The sequence below is a fragment of the Saccostrea cucullata genome, unplaced genomic scaffold (assembly GCF_032062105.1).
Source record: "Saccostrea cucullata isolate Sc308-1 unplaced genomic scaffold, CSIRO_AGI_Scuc_v1 ctg10593, whole genome shotgun sequence".
Classification (NCBI taxonomy): Eukaryota; Metazoa; Mollusca; class Bivalvia; order Ostreida; family Ostreidae; genus Saccostrea; species Saccostrea cuccullata.
Genome location: NW_026924011.1, coordinates 1 through 22893, shown reverse-complemented (window position 1 = coordinate 22893; position 22893 = coordinate 1). Strand labels below are relative to the sequence as shown.

The 22893-nt window shown below is 35.4% G+C and overlaps 2 protein-coding genes across 2 annotated transcripts; one reads left to right on the top strand and one right to left on the bottom strand.

Moving 5' to 3' along the window:
• Window positions 1-5530: 5530 nt before the first annotated feature.
• LOC134265463 (tripartite motif-containing protein 2-like) lies at window positions 5531-7748 on the bottom strand. Its single transcript, XM_062747666.1, has 2 exons — window positions 7660-7748; window positions 5531-7352 (listed from the first exon to the last, which is right to left on the bottom strand). Exon 2 carries the CDS (start codon window positions 7350-7352, stop codon window positions 5616-5618), a length of 1737 nt encoding a protein of 578 aa, XP_062603650.1. The 5' UTR covers window positions 7660-7748; the 3' UTR covers window positions 5531-5615.
• Window positions 7714-21402, top strand: LOC134265464 (usherin-like). The gene is made up of 20 exons (XM_062747667.1): window positions 7714-7721; window positions 10847-11006; window positions 11862-11994; window positions 12198-12261; window positions 12469-12739; window positions 13169-13350; window positions 13826-14044; window positions 14372-14465; window positions 14728-15054; window positions 15460-15655; window positions 16192-16851; window positions 17193-17385; window positions 17743-17906; window positions 18227-18376; window positions 18798-19289; window positions 19496-19698; window positions 19902-20144; window positions 20329-20473; window positions 20781-21008; window positions 21215-21402. Exons 1-20 carry the CDS (start codon window positions 7714-7716, stop codon window positions 21400-21402), a joined length of 4320 nt encoding a protein of 1439 aa, XP_062603651.1.
• Window positions 21403-22893: the final 1491 nt, after the last annotated feature.

The window sequence follows — 22893 nt, the reverse complement described above, 5'->3', positions numbered from 1 at the left end:
GAGGCCCATCTTGGAATATGGGAGTATGATCTGGGATCCCTACACCAGTGACAGTATTGGCAAACTAGAGATGGTCCAAAGACGAGCTGCCCACATGGTAACATCCAACTACAGAACAACTAGTAGCGTAACGGACATGCTAAAACAACTGAGATGGACATCTCTTCAGGAACGACGTGGTCAAGCTAAAGCTGTTATGATGTACCGCATAGGGTACCAGCTTATTGACATCCCACCACTCCTCCTGTATCCAGCCACTACAACCAGGGGAAACAGCATGATGTTCCTGGTTCCATACGCCAGAACCTTAGTATACCAAAAATCATTCTTTCTCGATGGTATTCAAGTGTGGAACTGTCTTCCAGCTTCCATGGTTACTTCCACCTCCCTAGATAACTTTAAATCAAAGCTATTCAGCCAAACCACCAGACCGTAAATACAACCAATCTATTTTAACTGCACTGTAAATATATTTATTTTAAATTCACAATGTTTTCCTTGCACCACCACGCGCCAGTACGAAAATATCAGTATCTCTGATCACTACTATATTGGAAGAAGAAGAAGAAGATATATTTAATCAAATTTGACTAACGAAATCCTGCAACATATATACTAGATATCATGAGACTTACACATGTAATATCTCCCTCTTCCTTTAGTTATCTCCCTCTTCCTTTAGTACATGTACATACATGATATAGGTCCCTGTTATCAAGTAAAGTAATTTTCATATGCAAATTCTATTGGTACATGTATTACCCAAATAGAAGCTGCTTACTATCCAAAATTTTATGAATTTAATTTCTACTGAACTCTAATTGCCAGTATTTTCATATGGAATGACCATCACAAAAGTGTAAATGTTAGTTTGAATTATTAAATTTATGTTCTTTATTTAACACAGATTATAGATACATGTACGTACCATTATATTTATAGGCTAGCAGCCTTCATTTTTGAAGGAAAGTTTTTTATTTTAATCAGTTCTACTCCTTAGTTCTTATAACCATGCAAATAAAAGATATAAACACACTATCCATATCAATGGTGATACTGCTAGGTAATTGTGGAAATGGGATCAATACAGCAACTTTTGAATAATTACCACAGCAATTAACTTTTGAATAATTACCATCATTCAGGCATGTTACGATGCATGCATATGTTTCACATTACCATGAGTGTTCAATCTTAGTTTTTAATTCCTGCGTTCGATTGTAAGAAACTCTTTCAGAGCTTTTAAAACTCATATAGTTCCCCCCCCCTCCCTCCCAATAAAATAGATTGAAATCACTGGCGGATTTAGAGGGAACAAAATATTTTTTGTAAAAAATTAACATAAAAATTCATTAATATTTTTGTTGTCATATTGCAGAATTTATTTGATAAAATGAATTATGTCAGAAAGGACAGTAGGGTCCCCCTTTTTCAAGATTCCTGGATTCGCCACTGGAAATGCAACCTACTACAAGCAGTGTATCTTGAGTATAATGCGTTATAGTAAAAAAAATCTACGTACCCCCCAATTTTAAATCTTACTAATAATTGTTAAAAAATGTTGCGAACGTGACAACTATACATAATTTGCAAAATCTAGGTCAAAGACAAGCTTTCTCCGTGTGTCCTCTACCAAATCTAGAATTTTGTTCAATCTAAATTAATTTTCTTTATGACAATTGTCATGTTTTAAATTTTTAATTTACTGGGTGGCAGTAAATACAAAATTTCGTGTAAATTCAAAATTTACAACATGACACAATGATGGAGAATAAATTAAATTGAACAAATCCTAAAGTTGGTGAATGAATATCGATAAGCTTATATTATTGGGATGAAAATGGTTATTGTTATAGTCCAAGACACATAGTAGCAATATTTTAAGCCATTGATTGTTAAACAACATAAAAATGCATATAAACTTCTTATCAAAAGTCAATTCAATATCGTCATCTGCATTACTGGAAAAAAGGCATTCTTACAATCTATGATTCAAAGCTTGCTTTTCAAAAGAAAAATATATTGATTGACCATTACATGAATAATAAATGGATATACTCAAGGAAACAACCAGAGCAGATCAATAAGGAAATATAGTTACCTTTACTTAGAAAAGACTCTCTTGACCTATGTATGGCTCAGATATTGGTTACATGATTCAGACTCTTATAATGCTTGTACCATAGTTAGGTGTGATTTCTTTTGTTAAAAGTGTGGGTTTTCTGTACATAACTCACACTTTTCTGTAACTCCGCCCATCGAGTCGGGACAAAAGAACTATTTATAAAACGAACATGCACGGTTTTTAAATGAAACAATCATACGGGCTTGTTATACCAAATTTAGGAGAGTGAAAAGGAGCCTGTAAAAATTTTCAATAGTATACAGCATTTAGTAATAAATAACAGTTAAAAACGGCCATTAATACTTTAACTATAGTTAAAAGTGAAGAAAAAACTTCAGAAACCGCTTGATTTTTCAAACACTTACCAGGGTGACGCCAGCTTAGTAGACTCCAACATATCGTTCTTTTGATAACCAACAAAGCAAACACAGTACATACTTGACGTAAAAACAAGTGTACTCTACTGTACTTAAATAACATTTTCGATTGCGGATGTAGCCGATCAAAGATCTAATTTTCATTAAATTGAAATACGTATACATTGTACATAACCCATAAAAAACATTTCAATCAACATACCATTGTGCACGGCAAAGTTTGTATCAGGTTTACAAAAATTTAAGTTAAACCAAGTTCAAAATAAATTTAAATTACTAGTATGTAATTTTGACGATTGAAATTTACGAGAGAAAAAAAATCAAATTAACATATATCATTGAAACCAAACTCGTTATTTTTTCAACTACGTAAATCAAACTTTTTAAACGGGCCTAGATATGTTTAATTTTTATGTCGCTTGCGTGGCCCAGTGGTTAAAGCGCCTGCCCTAGAGTCACGAAGTAAGGAGTTGAATCCCACTGTGGGACGTGGAGACCTATAAAGTATAAACAGAGGTCCCGTGTCGCAGAAGGTGTTGACAGGAAGATCTCTCACTGCTCAATGACCCTAAGTGCAGAGTATGGGGCAAAATTTGTCGGAAAATTTGAAAAGTATTGTATACAAATCACTTACCCTATATTCGATGGACATGGTCAGAAGGACACGAAGGAGCGTAAAATCATATAAAATCCAAATGCAACTTTGAAACCAAAAGCTTAATGTTTCAGTCGCGAACTAGTCCGACCGATTCCTAAGCTGACTTACATGTGAATGATTTTTGAAAGCTATGGTACAAGTCATTTACCCCATATCACACTGTTGATTATGTGTAGATACCCGATGGGCGTGGTCATAATGACAACTCGGGAGCTACGCTCCCTCGTGTCATTATGACCACGCCCATCGGGTATCTACACATAACCAACAGTATGATATGGGGTAACTACTACTAAGCCCATAAATATTGGATGTTTATGATTCAAATTCTGATAAAGGAAAAGAGTAATGGGGACTTTCTGCCTTAATTATTATTGTTGGGGAATAGCTCTTATCCAGCTTTTATTGTCTTTTACACCATTTTACTTGAAATTTATTTGCCTCTTTCACTGTAAAACATTATCTATCTATTAAATATGATTCTTGTGGAGGAGTGGAGGATTCTTATCATTATTTTTTCTCATGCGAAAAATATACAGAAGCCAGGAAAGAATTTTTTGACAAATTTTTGCGAATGGGTAAATTACATACTGTCGATACTTACACCTTACTCTGGGGAGACAAATCGTTAAATGATTTTGAAAATGAATACCTATTCTCTATTGTACAAACTTTCATAAAAAAGTCAGGGCGATTTGGTTGATATAATAATTATTTCTAATTGTAAATCTTATACAGTATATCTATTATGTATGAAATGTATTCTATTGAATGTGTTTTACTCTGATTATTATACATTATTATTAATTATATTATTATTATTGTTATTTGATATTAAGCTGAAACCCATGTATGTCAATATGTTTGGTATAATTTATATGTAGGGGAAGGGCGTAACAAGTTTTTAGAACTTTTGCCCAATCCCATTTGTATAGTATAATCAATAAAATATGTTCAAATCAAATCAAATCAAATATGATTTACCAAACAAACTATAATTATGATAGCTCTTATGATAATAGTTTCCAATCTAATTAAAGATTTCAGTCCAAAATATGTAAAAAAAAAAAAAAAAAAAAAAAAAAAAGCATTTTTTTCCCTCTTAGTGAAACGATCAAAATATATTGGCTTCGTATTTTTTTGTATCTTTTTATGACTACTTTATTATTGTATATGAAATTATTAAGTAAGGTTTGAATTTAGGGTGCATATAAAAATAACATAATATATAACATATCCTAAAAATTGAAGAAAAACAAAGAACATTCTGATTAGCCAATATTATGCAGTATTAGTTAAATTTTTTTTTATGTCAGTTTGGTTAATATCATGTTATAGCTAGCTCTAAGAGCCTATATTATGGTAATATCTTATTATGTAAAGAGAAAAACATTCAATCTTTTGAAATAGAGCTTTTTATGTCAAAATTTGTCTTATCTGTTGTCTGTCGTCATTGTTATCGACGTCATTAGTTGTCATTGGCATTGTTGTAAACTTTTCAAATTTTCTTATTCTTAATTCTCAAGAACCACAGGTCTGATTTCAAACAAACTTACCACAAAGTATTATTGGGTGTAGGGGATTCAATTTTGTTCAAATGAAGGACCACACCCTCTTTCAAGGGGATATAATTATGAATTACTGATAAATGTATCTTTTAAATGTCTTCTTCTCAAAAACCAGTTGGCCAGAAAAGTCTTAGATGAAACTCGTTTGGAAGCGTTAGCATCCTCATGTCATGTAAATTCAAGTTTATTCAAATCATAACCACTGGGGGTAGGATGGGGCCAAAGTTTAACATTGAAATAATTAGGAAAAATCTTTAGAAATCTTCTCAAGAACCAATGGGCCAGATAAGCTGAAACTTATATAGAAGTATCCTTGGGTTGTATTAAGTTTAAACTGTTCAAATCATGACTCATTAGAGGGGGGGGGGGGGGGGGGGGGGTATTACACGGTGGGAAATCTGGTCAAGAACGGCATCACCAGAGTTACTCAAGTGAGTGATGTGGCCCATGGTCCTCTTGTGTTTTGTCATATTTAGCTAGTTATAAGGAGGTACATGTATATAATAAAATTATCATTATAACAGTTACTTGAACCTAAGAGATGTATCACATCTTATAAACAGGGGGTCAGGCACAGATTATCAGATCAAATGAGACGCGAAGTGTCAACTGGATGTGATGCGACGCTTTGGATTAAGTTACTGTTATAATTATATGTATATATACTACATCTTATTACATGTACCATTTTTTTTCTGCTCTACATAGTTTTGAATACTATATCATATTAAATTACTTTTTTTTTTTGCACACTTTATTCATTGTGTTCAACTTGTATCAAACATTGCATGGAATGTCAATATCTACTCTTGAGATGATGATATAATTTATTCTGTTCTGTACATTAAATTAAAATTACAACCAATGTATATGTGACTAAGTAAGAATCACTTAAGATACTTGTACACTGTCAGAGTGTTAGTCTTTAGTTGTCCCACATAGAGATTGTTCTCATCATCCACACACACACTACAGGGATCCTCTACCCCTTGTTGTTCTGTGAGTAATAGAGACAAGAACTGACCGTCCTGATCAAGGAGGTGAACAGCGTAACTGTCATCATCACACACCAGGATGTGACCGAGGACATCAGTACAGATTCCATAGGGATGGAACAATAACCCCTGACCTCTGTAGGAGAACCTGTGTTGTCCTGATTTATTCACCACCACTACTGCAAATTTATTATAGTCTGATGTACAGATATCTCCATTGATGTTTTCTGTGATGTAGTGTGGTAGATTATACAGCCCCTGCCCTTTATTATCCCTCTGTATGTTCTGTAGTTCTTTTCCTGTCTTGTTGTACCTGGTGACTTTAGCCTTTCTACCCTTCATCATCCCCACCAGTAAGTCCCCGTTGATGTGGGAGGAGTGTATGCTGAGTGGTTCCCAGTCTCCAGTTTTAATGAATTCAGTGATATTATTATCCTGTGTTATCCTATTGATGACTTTCTTGATTTCGTCTGTAAAGATCAGACCCCTGTCCTGTGTGACTGTGTGGTAACCTTCAGATGTACCACTGGTTTCTATCTTCTGTATCACATTTCCTTGTAGATTTGTTTGGATAAGATTACCATTCTGATCACTGATCCAGAGTCTGTCTGGTTGATCTTGTGATACATGGTGTACATCATCAACACCTGGTACATTGAACTCCCTGACCTTGGTGACAGAGGCAGATAGAGACAATGTTTGTTTCTTGTCAGATTTCACATGTTTATCTAGTTTTGTCTTTTCACTGGTGGATTTCATTGATGTAGCAATTGGAGGAATTTCCATTGATTTTACTCTTCTTAGTTCTGCCTTTCTATCTGATTTAATTATTTTCCCCGATAATTTAGCAACATCATTTTTGCTGTATTGAGCAGGAGAAAATTCTGGTGTGACAGGTTTTGTGGTTTCTGGTATGGATTTTATTTCTAAATTCTCTGGAAGTTTTGTTGTGAAATTAGTGAGCTCAGTAGAGGACAGGTAACTCTGGAACTCTTTGGCAAGGTCATTGAGATAGGCAATATAATCATCAAATGTCTTCTCTTGGCTCTTTAATTTCTCCAGTAATGACTTCTCTATTTGGTTTAATTCTTCCATATTTTCTGAGAGAAATGTGTCCACCATGTTTTTGAGAGACTCAGCTTCAGCCTTCATGGATGTCCGTATGCTGTCCATGATCTGTTTAACTTCTGTGGCATTTTCCTGAACTTCTCTCTGTAAATCCTGTGATGTAGGAATAAAATGATTATGAATTTTAGAGAGTTCTGTTTGGCAAAGAGTAAATTTTTCTGTGTAAATAGTCTCTAAATCGGTAAATATATGTCCATGGTGCTCTTGCAATGTTGAGCACTTGGAACATAAAGGAATATTGCATTCTTTGCAGAAAATATCAATTTCTTTAGTGGGGTGGATCTTGCATTTCTTCACAGGGAGTTGTCGTCTACGTTGCTGATAAAGGACCACTTCATGGTTCTTGTTTTCTGCAATCTGTAGATGTTGGTCCCTGCATGGTTTACACATCTGTTGATGGCAGGAATTGCAGTAGAATTCACAATTTTTCTCACAATCTTCAGTACCACACTCCAGAAAGTGTTGGGCAGTGCCTGGAATTTTTTGTTTTGAATGTGCCATCTGAAATTAAAGTTTGTTACATGCATTAATATTCTTGTCAATGAATTTATTATTTTAGGCTGAAGTACTTATACTTCAAGCTGAATGAAAACATTCATTATGTTTTGGTTGTTTATATATTTTGGATCCACCTCACCATTCAGGAACTCTATCTACCCAGGCTAAAGAGGAAATTTCCCCCAAAAAGGAATTAAGTTTTAACTATTCTGTTGAATTAAACTTTAAAATTATCTTAGAGAATCTGCCCAAAAAATGCCCTTTTTGTTAAAAATTCAAATAATACGTCCTCAAGCAACCATATACTTACTTTTGGTATAAATGACCTCTAAATGTATATATCTGTTAACAAACAAACTTAGGAATGTCAGAGTGAGATTTTAGTCGAGACTTAGATGAGATCTGTAATTTACTTCCTGGATGGAGATAACTATAGATTTAAATGCTCTGTTAAATACACCTGTACTTTTAAATTACTAAATGAATAAAATTGATAAATGTAGTCTGTTATTACTGGGGAAGATATAATAGTTGTAAACAATTTATTTTCAAATATATCCAAATTTTGTTAAAAAGTTATTATTGTTTGCTTACGGGAAGTAATGAATGAATTAGCAAAGTTTTGATTATATTAGCTCATGATAATTTTTCTCAAACAATGTCGAAGAAGCAAAAGTTTTTTTCTCTGTTAATTAATTAACATTAATTTGTTTGATATTATACATTTTAACTAATTCTGAATTTCAAATTTTGTGTAATATATGACAAAAAAATATTTTTGACTTTAATTGAATAATAGTGTTTTTAACTCACCTGGGCTTTTCTGCTCAAAACATGTTCCTTTTCTGTCCAGTGGCGTAGCCAGGCTACTTTTGATGTGGACGCAAGAGTAGGCAGGGGGTTTGGGGGCCTAATGTCCCCAATGGGTCCTTGGTTAATCCCTGGTGAGAATCCAGAGGGCGATGCCCCTGACAGCTATTGAATTTTGATGAGCATATTTGACCCTCCTGTTCGCATATTTCTTACACTTTAAAGTTTGTTATGCACCCATGTTTGGAGGTCTGTTTTGTTTATGTACAAAATATGGACAAACACTCTCAAATAAGAAAGGATATGCCCATTCATTGTATCGTTGTTCATGTGAAATGAAGATCCCACTTAAAACAATTTTAGACTTTTGAAGAGACGAAATACTTATGATAAATTAATCGGTTGCAGTGGTACATGTTTATAAGAATGTAATGTAAAACATCAGCAATACGTAAACCAGATTCAAGGAAAATCTAATGATTTCAGAAGTAGAGATTGTCTACTATGATATTTCCCCTAAAACTGATTCTGTTAATTTTCAGTTATTATTTATGGTTTATTAAATTGTTTATAAACATTTCTTTTATTTCTAAAAGTGTTTATTTATTGCAAAATGATTTAAGAGCGTAAAAATTTCGCCTGCCTCTCCCTCTTTCATTTTTCCCCTAAAATGATGTGGACGTTTTTGCGTACAAACGTACGCCTGGCTACGCGCCTTCTGTCATTGTCATCTTTAACTTTTCACGTTTTCATGCTCTTAAGAACCACTGGTCCAATTTCAACTTCCCACAAAGTATACTTTGGTGTAGGGGATTCAAGTTTGTTCAAATGAAGGGCCACACCCACTTCCAAGGGAAGATTGTAATTTAATGAATAAAGGATAAATAAATGGTGTCTTTTAAAATCTTTTAAAATCTCCCTCTCAAGAACCAGTGGGCCAGAAAAGATGATACTGGTGGAAGCATCCTCATGTACATAGTGTCGATTCAAGTTTAACAGATCGTGACCCCGGGGGTTAGGGTGCAGCTACAATGAGATATAATATTTAAACATGAATAAACAGGAAGAATCTTTAAAAATCCTTGCATTTCCCAACAATAAAGAAACCCGGTCTCACTTTAATCATTGATCCATCCTTAATTTCAATTACATACATGTATAAATAAATATTTTACAGACCAAACAAGTTTAATTGTATATTCCATTTTTATACTGCATACATTGCTGAAGATATCTTTTGCTTGTTTGTAATTTGCTACTGCAAATGCTATCAAGCTTTCTATGTCAAATCCTATTGTCAGCAAACCCGCAATCTACCTTAAATTCTCCTAGTGAACGTGATTCAAATTTAATTCACAGTAACTTAAGTTTAATATGAATTAAACTCTCCATGTGAACAGTGTATTATTAGCTCACCTGAGCCGAAGGCTCAAGTGAGCTTTTCTGATCACATTTTGTCTGGCGTCTGTCTGTCTGTCTGTAAACTTTTCACATTTTTGACTTCTTCTCAAGAACCACTAGGCCAATTTTGACCAAACTTGGTACAAAGCATCCTTGGATGAAGGGGATTCAAGTTTGTTCAAATGAAGGGCCATGCCCTCATTCAAGGGGAGATAATTGAGAATTAGTGAAAATTTGGTGGAATGTTTTAAAAATCTTCTTCTGAAGAACAGCAAAGCAATACTTAAAAGAAAGTACCCTCAGGTAGTGTAGATTCAAGTTTTTTCAAATCATGACCCCCGGGGGTAGGGCGGGGCCACAATGGCTGACCAAAGTTTTATATAGAAATATATAGGAAAATTCTTTAAAAATCTTCTTCTCAAGAACAGCAAAGCCATGATTGCTCATATTTATATGGAAGCATCCCCAGGTAGTGTAGATTCAAGTTTGTTCCAATCATGACCCCCGGGGGTAGGGCGGGGCCACAATGGCCGACCAAAGTTTTATTTAGAAATATATAGGAAAATTCTTTAAAAATCTTCTTCATAAGAACAGCAAAGCCATAATTGCTAATATTCATATGGAAGCATCCCCAGGTAGTGTAGATTCAAGTTTGTTCAAATCATGTCTCCCGGGGTAGGGTGGGGTCACTGGCCGACCAAATTTTTATATTGAAATATATAGGAAAATTCTTTAAAAATCTTCTTCTTAAGAACAGCAAAGCCATAATTGCTCATATTTATATGGAAGCATCCCCAGGTAGTGTAGATTCAAGTTTGTTCAAATCATGTCCCCCGGGGGTAGGGCGGGGTCACTATGGCCGACCAAAGTTTTATATAAAAATATATAGGAAAATTCATTAAAAGTCTTCTTCTTAAGAACAGCAAAGCCATAATTGCTAATATTTATATGGAAGCATCCGCAGGTAGTGTAGATTCAAGTTTGTTCCAATCATGACCCCTGGGGGTAGGGCAGGGCCACAATGGCCGACCAAATTTTTACATAGAAATATATAGGAAAATTCTTTAAAAAACTTATTCTCAAGAATAGCAAAGCCATGATTGCTCATATTTATATGGATGCATCCTCAGGTAGTGTAGATTCAAATATGTTCAAATCATGTCCCCCAGGGGTAGGGCGGGGCCAAACTCAGGTGAGCGATGTGGCCCATGGGCCTCTTGTTTATGAAGAATTCCCTCAGAAATGTGAACACTGAAGTTCAATGCATTTTTCTGTGTTTCTTGTAGTACCGTTTTCCACAAGGTGTCAGACAATGGAAACCTGGTGCTGGAAGTCTTGCTGGCGAGGTCCCAGCTGTCCATGGTGTACTGGGGTCAGGCTGGCATCGCTACAGTTACCTGTCAAGAAAAGATTCCTCAGAGAACCTGGATCCACCTCGCCATTCAGGTACACTAAAAATGAAGCCATTTAAAATTTTAATTGAATTACTGTGTATGATTTAAAAAAGGTATTTATGTATTGAATGATATTTTATAAACTTTTTAATCTTTACAATTGTTGGAGTGTTTACTTTTTAGTGAATTTGAAATTAAAGGCCTTTGCAAATTGGAGTCTTTAGGGTTCCAGAAGTGAAACCTTTGTGCTATTGACTATGCAGCAAAAAAAATTTCTGTATCAGTTACTTTTTCTGTTATCATGCCCCTGCCTTGTATTGGCGAGGCCGCCAGGGGCATATGCATGTACAGTAAATACTTTTGGTACATTTAAACTTGTGTTTTAGCAGGAAGCATTCAAATGATGCAGATACATTTTTTTCTTATTATTTTCAAGATGGTGAACACCTTTTTCTTTTGTCTTTTATATAACCAAGCCCACTGTTTTTCATATTTATGGAGAGAAAATAATTACGCTGTACATAAACAAATAGCATCCAACAAAATTAACACTTCCAGTTTAAATTAAACTCAAAATAGCTTTTTATATATAAAGTAATTAATGTTTGTAAATTTATTTTAACTTTGTGTGTTTTAACAATGCTTGTGTAAATTTTCTATTGTGTTTGATTGGTTGCATTATATTTGATATCAGAGTTAATGGATTAATGTTGTACAATAAAACTGTCAATATTTGATGTGTATATTTGAATAACTTGAATTTTATTATACCCTTTTGCCATGAAGTAAACAAATCAGACAGTTACCTTTTTTATGGAATACAAGAGGGAGATAGAGAAAACAGAGAGATTGGGTAGGGAAAGACTAGCAAAACCATATTAACAAATAATTTCTGATATAATTTTAGGCTTATAAAACCAGTTTGAGTTTCTACATCAATGGGGTCCAGCCAGGCTTTCTTCCTGTGGAGACACTTGTCCTTGCCAGTCAGGTCAAGGACAGCATTCAAGGTCAAAGCAGAATAGGGCAAAGTATCACAGGTGAAGCATTTATGTTGGAAATTGCATGAACTTTAAAAATAAGGAATGAAAATTATGCTTTAATTAGGTCAATTCTGATTTGAGAAGAATGAAGAAATAAAATTACAATTTTTATAAAATAATTTGTGACAACAATTATAATTATTTTTTTTCTAAAGGTACTTGATGTCAAGACAAATTTTCACATGCAAAATGATTTTCAGGTACAAATCAGTTTCTGGGACGTCTCCAGGATGTAAAGTTCTTTTCAGAGACACTGACTAACAGGTAAACTCGGTTATAAAAATAGGTAAATAGACGTATACACCCACTGGTGTTAAACAATCTTTTTTACCATCAGACAGCAGTACTATAACTATGTCAACAATAACAGTGATATTTCGAAGCTCATTTTAATAAATGCTTGTAAAAAGTGAAAAAAATTTACAATGCATATATTATTAACATTTGATACTGGGGCTAATATCTTTCAAGAGAAATTCAGGAGGTGTACAGCGGCAGTCTTCCGAGCGTCCGCGTTCAGTCTGAGTGTAGATGTCAGGCCTCCCACCCCAGGATCAAACCTCAGATGGAACACTACTGCATCGCTAACGGCGTGGACGACGCTGATAACGACGCCGTGCTCAGGCTCAACGCGGAGGCTCATAATCTGGAGTTCCTGAACGACGGAGACAGTAACACCTACTGGATCTCACAGTTCCAGAACCACATAGAGCTCACCATCGACTTGGAAGATGATTTTCAGGTGGTTATTCAATAAAAATTGATGAAAACACCCATTAGATTAATTTTTTTCCTTTAAATTCTCAGAAATGTTGAGAAAGATTTTTGCAGGGTAAATTCTTGTAATAAACAACAAGTATTTATTGACAAATTCAATATATCTTTAATTTTATATACAAATATGAATATTTAAAGCATTTAAAAGTAGAAAAAATAACCAAGAGAAAATTTAAAAGAAAAAAGGTATTCCCCAAGATCTGTTTTATATTAAGTCCAGTGAATTTGTGGATGAACTACCACAATTACAGTGAAATGAAAATGACAGAGTTGTAATGTAAAAGTTTTAAATGATTTGAATAGACATTTGATGACACACAAAAGAATGACTGGGTAAATACAAGTTCTTACAACTTACTTCTCCTATAATAAAAATTTTAACTATGTTTTTCAGGTGTTCTTCCTTAACCTTCAGTTCTACAGTCCCCTCCCCCGGGCGGTCCTTATTTCCCGCGAGTTGGAGGGGAGTTGGGAGGAATGGCAGATGTACGCGACAGACTGTCAGGAATACTTCAGTCAGACAGATAATGGCCCCCTTCCACAACCCGACTCGGTCAACTGTCTCAAGTTCAAAAGGTAAGACTTAATTTTATCACATGCTTTGTCTTTATTGTGAAGGGAAATATTCTTTGATGGTCTTGGTTGATAGTTTCTGTAGTGAGCATGTGCAACAAATTCTGGATATTAGTATGTAGCTGATAATATGAAAACAAATTTGATCTTTTAAGAAAACATACAGTCAGACCTTGTAAATGCAAACTTGATGATGGGACTAATATTAAACTCTGAGGATATCCAAGGATTTAATATTAAGAGGGAAAAATACTAAAAAAAAGGCTTGGACTGCCATATTACTTTTGACATATCCTAGGTATAAGGGATATCAAATTGAATGAAATTATAAAGTTCTTTAAGAGATTGATTAAATTAATTTGTCAATCTCCCTAAAATTTTCTAATTGTGAAGAAAATATGTACATGTATATTAGATTATGAATATTACACTCATTTCTTTTTGGATGTTACTTTATATTGTGTCATTTCCTGTTCAGAGATAAAGAGAACACCCACTACTCCAAGGGAAACATAACATTCAGCCTCCTGGCAGCCGAGCCAGTACAGAGACCAGGGATGGATGACTTTTACGGTACCCCGAAACTGAAGGAATTTGTACGAGCCTCAAAAGTCCGAGTCAAACTGCAGGACCATCAGCTGGTGACTAATCTTAGACATGAGTACTTTGGGGTTTTTGAATTCATCATTAAAGGAAGGTTTGTGCATGGTTCTTATTTTCCTTTTCAATTAATATTTTTATCTAAGAATTTATTGAAGTGCTTTAAGAGTCCATTTACATGTTTTTTTATGTGTTTTCCAATAATTGTACTTATGCTGTATACTGGTATACAAATTTTACAAATTGTCACCGTATTGCCCTATAAATAAATAGATCACTGCCTGATCTTTGAAAGGGTAGGCATCTTTATCAAGCAGATATCTTACTGTGAATTTTAAATAGTTTGGGTAAAACTGACTTTAGGAGAAGCTTAGCCATTACACATATACAGTACATGTATTAGAGATTAACACCTGTTTTGTAGATGTAACTGTCATGGCCATGCCTATACCTGTGATAGTATCACCAGACCTTACAACTGTAGCTGTCTACCAGAGAGTTTTACACAGGGAAACAAGGTAGGAAAGACCCTTTGGATCACCTAGTATTCATTTTAAGAAATAAATCAGTTTACTTATGATAAATATTTTATTGAATATACCACAGCTTACTTCACTCTACAAATGTATTGTCGGCCCATCTAAGCTGCAGGCTCATTTTAGAGCTCCCTCTTCATTGAGTTTTTCAGCTTTTCAATAAGCCCTCTCATTTGTTAGATGAACACTTTTTTTTGGTTGCCAAAACTGTTTCAAATTTTTATTCTCTCATCTAAATTTCAAGTGTGAGGAGTGCCAGCCCCTTTACAACAACAAGCCCTATCGTGATGGTGACCTAATTAACTCCTTTGACTGTAAGCCATGTGAATGTCACAATCACTCCGACAGCTGTGTCTACAATGCGACCCTTGACCTCTTCCCAGATGACCATGACCTCGGGGGAGGGGGAGTCTGTGTGAACTGTCAGCACTTCACCAGCGGTCAGTTCTGTGAGACCTGTGTCCCCCTGTACTACAGGCCCCGGGGCAGGAGTAAATATGACCCTGATGTTTGTGTGCCTTGTTTGTGTAGTGAAGCAGGGGTCGAAGGAGGAGAGCTGGATTGTAAAAAGGTTTGTGATATAGTATGTGTTCCTATGTTACATGAATTTTATAATTGTCAATTAGATACAGACCCATAGAGTACAATGCGTTTGAAATAATAGGGAGGTAAAGGTTTGATAGTATTTTGTAAACTGTTTGTACTGATCTGAAGAGTAAAACTTCGGTGCCATAATGACAATGCAGTGATAGCAAAAAATACAGTAATTTAAGCTGCAACTGTAATATATGTTACATGTATTTGACTAGTACTTGATATACAAATGTAAATGATGAGAAGAAAATAAGAAAGTCTTATTCCCTTTTCTCGTAAATTTATTTCTATTTCCATACTGTTTTCTTTCAGTACATGCTGTTAGCAGTGTCATTCAAATGTTGAATTTTGAACTACAATGTATATGATAATAACTTTACAGGATGGTGGGCAATGTCAGTGTAAGACCAACACAGGAGGTCGGCAATGTGACCTCTGTCTGCCGGGCTTCTTTAACCTTTTGACCTCTAACCCTGACGGCTGTGAAAACTGCTCCTGTAACACAGATGGTACACTCAATGGAGATGTGTCCTGTGACACCAAAACAGGCACCTGTAACTGTAAACAAAACACTAGAGGTAAATAATAAAACAGGCACCTGTAACTGTAAACAAAATACCAGAGGTAAATAATAAAACAGGCACCTGTAACTGTAAACAAAACACCAGAGGTAAATAATATAAGTACATGTACATATACTAGATATTATTAATTTTCAAAATTATTGGAATCAGATTAAAAATGCATAATTTTGTGCATATTTATTAAAACAAGAGATAAATTTATTGGAATGGGCATCCAAAAGTGAAAGTAAAACTCTTTTAAATCAAATGTTTCAGTTTGAGGTATAAACTACAGTTATGACTTATGAGATATGAAAGACAGTTATGGGCATAAAGAAGTATATGTGTGGTGTATAATTAACTTGCTGTGAATATAGTTTTATATAAAATGTGCAAGCTTTATCTAATGAAACTGAAAAGTAACTGCTTATTGCTTATAGTTCATTTCAGTATGAAGATACTGGATGCTGCATAAATACATGCACCTCAAAAAATCGTAGTTACTTTTAAGAAAAGAAAATGTAAATGCCTAAACATTAATTTTTTTAAAGGGTCCAAATGTGCAGATTGTGAGCATGGGTACTTCAACCTGACCGCAGACAATCCAGCTGGCTGCTCTCCCTGTGAGTGTAACCCCCAGGGCTCAACCTCTCAGTTCTGTGACCCCGTCACGGGTCAATGTCAGTGTAAGGACCATGTGACAGGACGCAAGTGTGACCAGTGTACAGACAACTACCAAAACTTTGAACTCGGCTGCAAGGTGTGCACTTGCAACTCTCTTGGCACAGTGCCAGGTACAGTGTGTGACAAAAGAACAAGTCAATGTGTTTGTAAAGAAAATGTCCAGGGACTGGCGTGTGATGAGTGCAAAGATGGAAGTTTTGGATTCGGAGGATCGGCATCCAAAGGATGCTATGGATGTATCTGTAATTTGGCCGGAACCATTAACAGTTCCCTGGTCTGTGACAAAAATTCTGGAAAGTGTGTGTGTAAGGAGAATGTGGTAGGGACTAGTTGTAATCAGTGCAGTGGGAACACTTTTGGATTGAGTATGAACATCACAGAGGGGTGTGAACCCTGTAACTGTGATCCCACGGGGACAAAGGGAGGTAACTCCAGTCACCCTGATGATTTGTCATGTGACCAGAATACGGGAGAATGTACGTGCCTGGCTAACAGGATAGGGAGGCGATGTGATGACTGTGCACAAGGTACTGATTTTGACTTTTATCAAAGAACTTAAACTCATTTAGGATCAAAGTTCTCTGGACAATGTTGTTTTAATACATGCAAAAGATTACATGAACATATATATATATAATTTCAATATATGTATACATGTTTCAACAGAAATTTACAAATAACAAATCTTCAAATTTTGTAATGCATGCAGTGTTTGGGATCCATTCTGTTCACCTGAGCTGATGACTTCCTGCTTCTCATCATCTAATTATTAATTGGCTGTAGTAACATTCAAGTAATTCAGCTCAAACTTGACTGCCTCTGGGGACATTCATCATTATAAATCGTTATTTTTTGTTCCGTTTTCTAGGATATTTTACGAGACTGGAGCCGGGAGGAGGCTGTCAGCAGTGCGGATGTCACTACGCCAGTACGTACGAACAAACGTCATGTGACTCGCTGACAGGGCAGTGTCAGTGTCGACAGAGTAATACAGGGATCACGGGGAGAACCTGTGAGGAGTGTCATGAGGGGTTCTACGGCTTTAACTCAAGATTAGGAACGTACGTAGACAATAATAACTCTAGATTAGGAACATATAAAGACAATTATAACTCAAGATTAGGGATGTATGTTGGGGGAGATACTGAATTCTTTCCATGGGGTTCACATCAACTATTAAGCTTGTTTTAGACACATAGTCTTTTACATCTTTATCCTTTGATTGGAAGAGGTTGATAACTTCATAAGTTAAATATTTTATTTGAATACCACACAACACTAGTAATGAGTTCACACTTATAACCAAGATAATTTCATTCCCTGTAGTTTTAAAACGTAAAGTTAATGGATACAATGAATTTTGAAACTTAAATTATATTCTGCGCTTACACTAAGCTAAGATAACTGTATTGTTTTAGCTGCAGTCCTTGTGAATGTGAGGCAGCAGGCAGCTTAAACTCCACTTGTGACGTCATGACGGGAAAATGCTTCTGTAAACAGTTTGTGGAAGGTCGAAGGTGTGATGCCTGTATATCAGGAGCCAGTTACATCAGCAGTGAAAACCCTTATGGTTGTAGTAAAGGTAAGAAAATAGACTGAACTGAAGCTTTATGTTCAGATATGAAATGTTTTTTGGGGAGAGGTGAAAATAAAAGTGATCCTATGTTGGATTACCTATTTCATGCATTAGTTTGAATTCAGTAATTTGAGGGAAGATGGGGTGTTAGAATGGTGTAAACTTGTCTCTCCTGTTATTGCAGTACAGCATTTATGTCCTCTTTACAGCTCATCAAAAACAATGCTTTTGATATATTTGTGTGTGTATGTTTGGGGATGAGGGGGGGGGGGGGTTGTTACAATGTTATATGAATTCTACTTTATAATTTATGTTTGAAATTTTAGAACCAGCTCAGCAGCCCCCACCAGAGCACCAGCAGAACAGTTCAACTGTACTGTGGCTCACGTGGAAGGAACCAGATTATCCTAATGGGGTCATCAAAGAATACAGACTCTTCAGAAATGGAACACTGATCTTCACAGGCAACTCTTCTAGTAAGTACAATGTGAAAAAGTCAGACTTAATATGTTGTTCTGTGCCTACTTAGTGTATTATGACTTTTCCAGATGTGGGTGTTGATTACTGGTTTCTAGAATTCATTGGATACCAAAATTTGAGAGGATCTTTAAATTTCAAAATTACAGTATTGGTTCACTTTCTTTAATCATTTCAAATTCATTTTTCATCTTTTCTTGATTTTTTATCAAGTCATCACATTTTAAGTCATATATCTTATCCTTTGCTTAATGATTAACATTAAAGAAACTGACAGGATTCATTAAAGAAACTGACTGTAGCTTGCTCAATTTAATTTCCATAAGCATGATCAAATTTACAAATGTACATTAGGAGCCAAGCTTTGGATTGCATGTTTTTGCAAACACCTAACAAAAACTATCTTTTCATTATTTTTAGATATCATCTATGAAGATTCAGGATTGTCACCCTACACGAGATACACCTACATTGTGGAGGCCACCAATGATTTTGGATCCGTCCACAGTTCTCCAGTGACCTTCCGAACCCTACCAGGTCCCCCCACAGGCATCGTCTATGTGACTGTCAAGGAAATTCAAGCAAGAACGGCTCAATTAGCCTGGATCTTTCCTGCAAAAATGAACGGACCTCTCGCCAACTTCAGTGTGGTCACTTTGAAACCAAGCCAGCCGACTGTGCGAGAGCTACACTGGACCGGGCTAGATAATAAGACCACAATCACAGGACTGGTACCTTTTACTAACTACACTGTGTTTGTTGTGAGCTGCAGTGAAGGAGGGTGTTTGGACAGTTGGCCTGTGGTATTTAGCACTAAGTCGGCCCTTCCCACGGGAATGGAAGCACCTGTTGTTACGATGGTTTCTTCATCCAAACTAAATGTCACATGGAAACCACCTGCGCAAGCAAATGGCACGTGTAGTAATTTTTATATGACATTATATTTATGTTTTAAAAGTGCATGATGATTTAAGAACCAAATTAGGAAATTCTGAACAAGTAAACTCAATAAATCAGAATTATATATGCTATTCAGATTTTATAAAAAAAAAAAAATTGTTTCTCACAACTCAAAATACAGGTACATGTAAATTTATTCTCAAGTTATTACTGTATAGGAATTATAATATTTTATGAGCTGTGGATGAGAGGATCATTAAAAGTTGATGGAACCAGGGACCCACAGGAGAAGAGGATATTCCACCCTAGTGGACAGTATAATCCCCGCCCAACTCGGTCCCCACAGGAAATAGCACTACCCCCTCCTGATACAAACTTCTTAGTCCAGGGTCTGGAACCTTATGCAGTGTATGAGTTTCAGGTATGGCAGCAGCATAAAATAATCTTAAGCTTATAATTCAGTTTCCATTAATTAATGGTCAACTTGGTAAGATTATACTGAAAACAGATTTTTTTCTAAACAGAGAAGTTTTCATGTTTAGAAAAAATCTTTCCATTTGAATGGAAAGTCCTGCTCTGCAAACACTTTTAGACTTGTATGCAGTTGAGAAATCTCTTCAACAGGTTCTTGCAGAGAATGACATAGGAAAGACAGCCAGCCCCTGGGTGTCCCAGAGAACGGGGGAAGCCACGCCTATATTTACCCCCGCCCCCACAGTGTACTCGGTCAGCCACTCACAGCTGGAGCTACGGTGGGAGTCTCCCTCAGAGGATCAGGCCCGTGGGGTCATTATGACCTACAGGGTGTACTTCTTCAGCAGGAATGACCTCGCTGCTGACCCATTTGCTCCACAATACTTGTGGAAGGTAGGAAAATTTGTGGTAACATTGAAATGCTTGGTTGATTTCAAAGAGTGTTCTCATAGAGACTCACAGCAGTTGTTCATTGGAAGAAACCTAGGCAAAGTTTAAATTATTGAATGCTTATAATGCCACTAAATGGCTGTTATTTTGAAATTTACTTCTTCATTTTCGATTTTTTGTTTTTTAGCTCGTCAGTGTCTCAGGTGGTGCCTCAAGGTCCCATATGATAGGGGGACTGGATGCGTACCAGAACTACACCTTTAAACTAGGTGCATGCAACTCTGAGGGGTGTGTCAACTCATCAGAGGTCACTGGAACTACTCAGGAAGATGGTATGTGCACTTTGTAAAAGATTTTGAAATTATCTGTCCCTCAGATCAAAAAAGGGGGGTTGGCAATTTGTTGTTGTTTGCCTTTAGGACAAGATTGAGAATTTAGATCAAGATCATGACAGTCAACTGGGATCTTATTTTTCTTTGAATGAAAGTGTGTTATATACAAACTATTTAACATTGTGTGTGATTATCACTATAATAATTTTTTTATGTTTTTTGTGATACTGATTTATGACTAAATGTAGACATTGAAATAGATCCTGTTGATACATTTTGTGTATTGAAATTTTTATTCTTTTTATAGTACCAGCTGGGCTCTTTAAACCCAAGTTCTACAGTGTGAATTCCAGCATGATCCGCTTGTCTTGGCCTGAGCCTGCGGACCCTAATGGCCCTGCCCCTCTGTACTCGGTGGAGAAAACTGTACCCTCCCTGAGCTTCCCTCCCTTGGTAGTGCAGGGAACCAGATTTCCTGGAGGGGGATACTACCTCTTTCCTCCTGAAATTATTCCACCTAATGTAGCATTCACAGGTTAGTTCTTATAAGTCTACAGTTTAACAAAAAAAGTTGCTGATGGTGTAGTCAAGTAAAACTTTCCTATTGTGTACTAAAGTGCAATTGTCTTTAAGAGAGTAGATATTTTTTCTTTTCTTTTTCTTATTTTTAATCTCTGTGTACATATAAAATTAATTACATTGCCATTATACAAAATCTTAAAGGATTATAATTTTATACAGGGATCAGATTTAAATTCAAAATGGACAAGAACATGAGGAATGGTCTCCTGATATTTGCTGCCTCTGCTGGGAGACAGGACGAGTTCCTGGCTATTCAGTTCAAGTCAGGAAGGCCCTGGTTTGTGTTCGATCCACAAGGCAAGTTATACAAATTAAGGGGGACCTATGCCCGAAAAGTCTTTGTGTGAAATTTTCAAAACTTTGACATTTCTTTCCTGACCTCTTTGCTCATAATTTTTAGGTAATAAAAACAATACCTTTATACAGTCAATTCTCGAATTATCGCCATTCGATTCATCGCCATTTTCGCAATAGCGCCATGATTTCCCAAGAACGTTTTTCCTGCTGTATAAAATTCTCTTTATAACGCCAAATTCGCATACCGCCATCCGCCACCCTGTTTTCAAAACAAACGTCCATTTTTAAGTGTCAATTATCTCGATATACCGCCACAGATTCAAACGGTCAGTGAAGCGCGGCTAATTAGTTGACGCTAACCCTGTTTTAAAGCATGCAAAGGCAGACAAGGTACATGCAATTTAGTAATTAAACAAGAATAAAATAAATAATAATTTTAACATGAACTGTTATAATAATTTTGTTTTTTGTTTAATAAAAATCATTTAGTCACGGCTTCGCCAGGAAAGCGGTCGTTGTTATAGTGCGCGGATAACGATATTATTTTGATGATGTCTGCTTTAATTAATGCAAAGTTTGCTGAAAAAATAATTATACGGCATGAATTGTGAACGTTTCATTAACAATGATGCCATAAACGATGAATTTATTCAAGAATTCATTTTACGTGCTTTCGGCAATAAATCACGACGATCGACCCAGCTTGGTTTTTTTTCAATATCAGACGTGCAGATTTACATAATATTAAATACAAATGACTTGTCTTTATTTCATTACTGCACAATCATTTTGTTTTAGTGAAATTATACATAAAATAATACTGGAAGTATTTTCAATCAAAAATATGTCTTTATACATGTATATTTTATAATAAGAGTAGAAACGCTTAAATGGTATTTCTAAGAACGGTAACTCCACTTCTTGTTTTCTAAAAAGATGGGAAATTCGATTCATCGCCAAATTCGTTATACCGCCATGATTTCTAAATTACAAAAGGTGGCGGTTTATCGAGAATTAACTGTATGCTTATTTTTACAGTGTGAAATGCTAAAAAAAGATTATTTTAAGACATTATTTTTCTACTCCAAATATACGCTAAAAAGAACCAAAAATGTCAAATCACATTCGAAATAAACAGGTATCTAATGTATATGACTTGTGTCTTTAAAATGAATGCAAATTCATTGTAATTCATCTCGCAAGAAAAATTATAAAGGAGCACAATGTAAGTATCACCCCGTTTTTCTTGTCGTATTTTTTACAATTCCGACATGCATAACAGGCAATATCTTAAAAAGTCTTTGTGTGAAAATGTTGTAATTCATATTTTTTTAAAGAAATGATTCATCTCTTTATTTTAACAAAGAAAAAAGTATACCTTTATGATAAAATAAATGAGAAATATGATGTTTTCTTTTATTTTCGTACTCTTGTGTCATAAATATTGACCTTTCTGCACTAAAAAAAAGGGTAAGTAAGCATTGACAAACATCTGAATATAAAACTATTTTGCGAAAACAAGTATTTTGCTTTGATTAAAA

What these genes read in the sequence shown, in the direction of transcription:
- LOC134265463 (XM_062747666.1), bottom strand. Translation starts at nt 7,352, where the DNA reads ATGGCACATTCAAAACAAAAAATTCCAGGCACTGCCCAACACTTTCTG.
- LOC134265464 (XM_062747667.1), top strand. An exon ending in CCCTTATGGTTGTAGTAAAG is followed by an intron (nt 17,907 to 18,226) that starts GTAAGAAAATAG and finishes TTGAAATTTTAG; the next exon opens with AACCAGCTCAGCAGCCCCCA. An exon ending in ATGCAGTGTATGAGTTTCAG is followed by an intron (nt 19,699 to 19,901) that starts GTATGGCAGCAG and finishes TCTCTTCAACAG; the next exon opens with GTTCTTGCAGAGAATGACAT.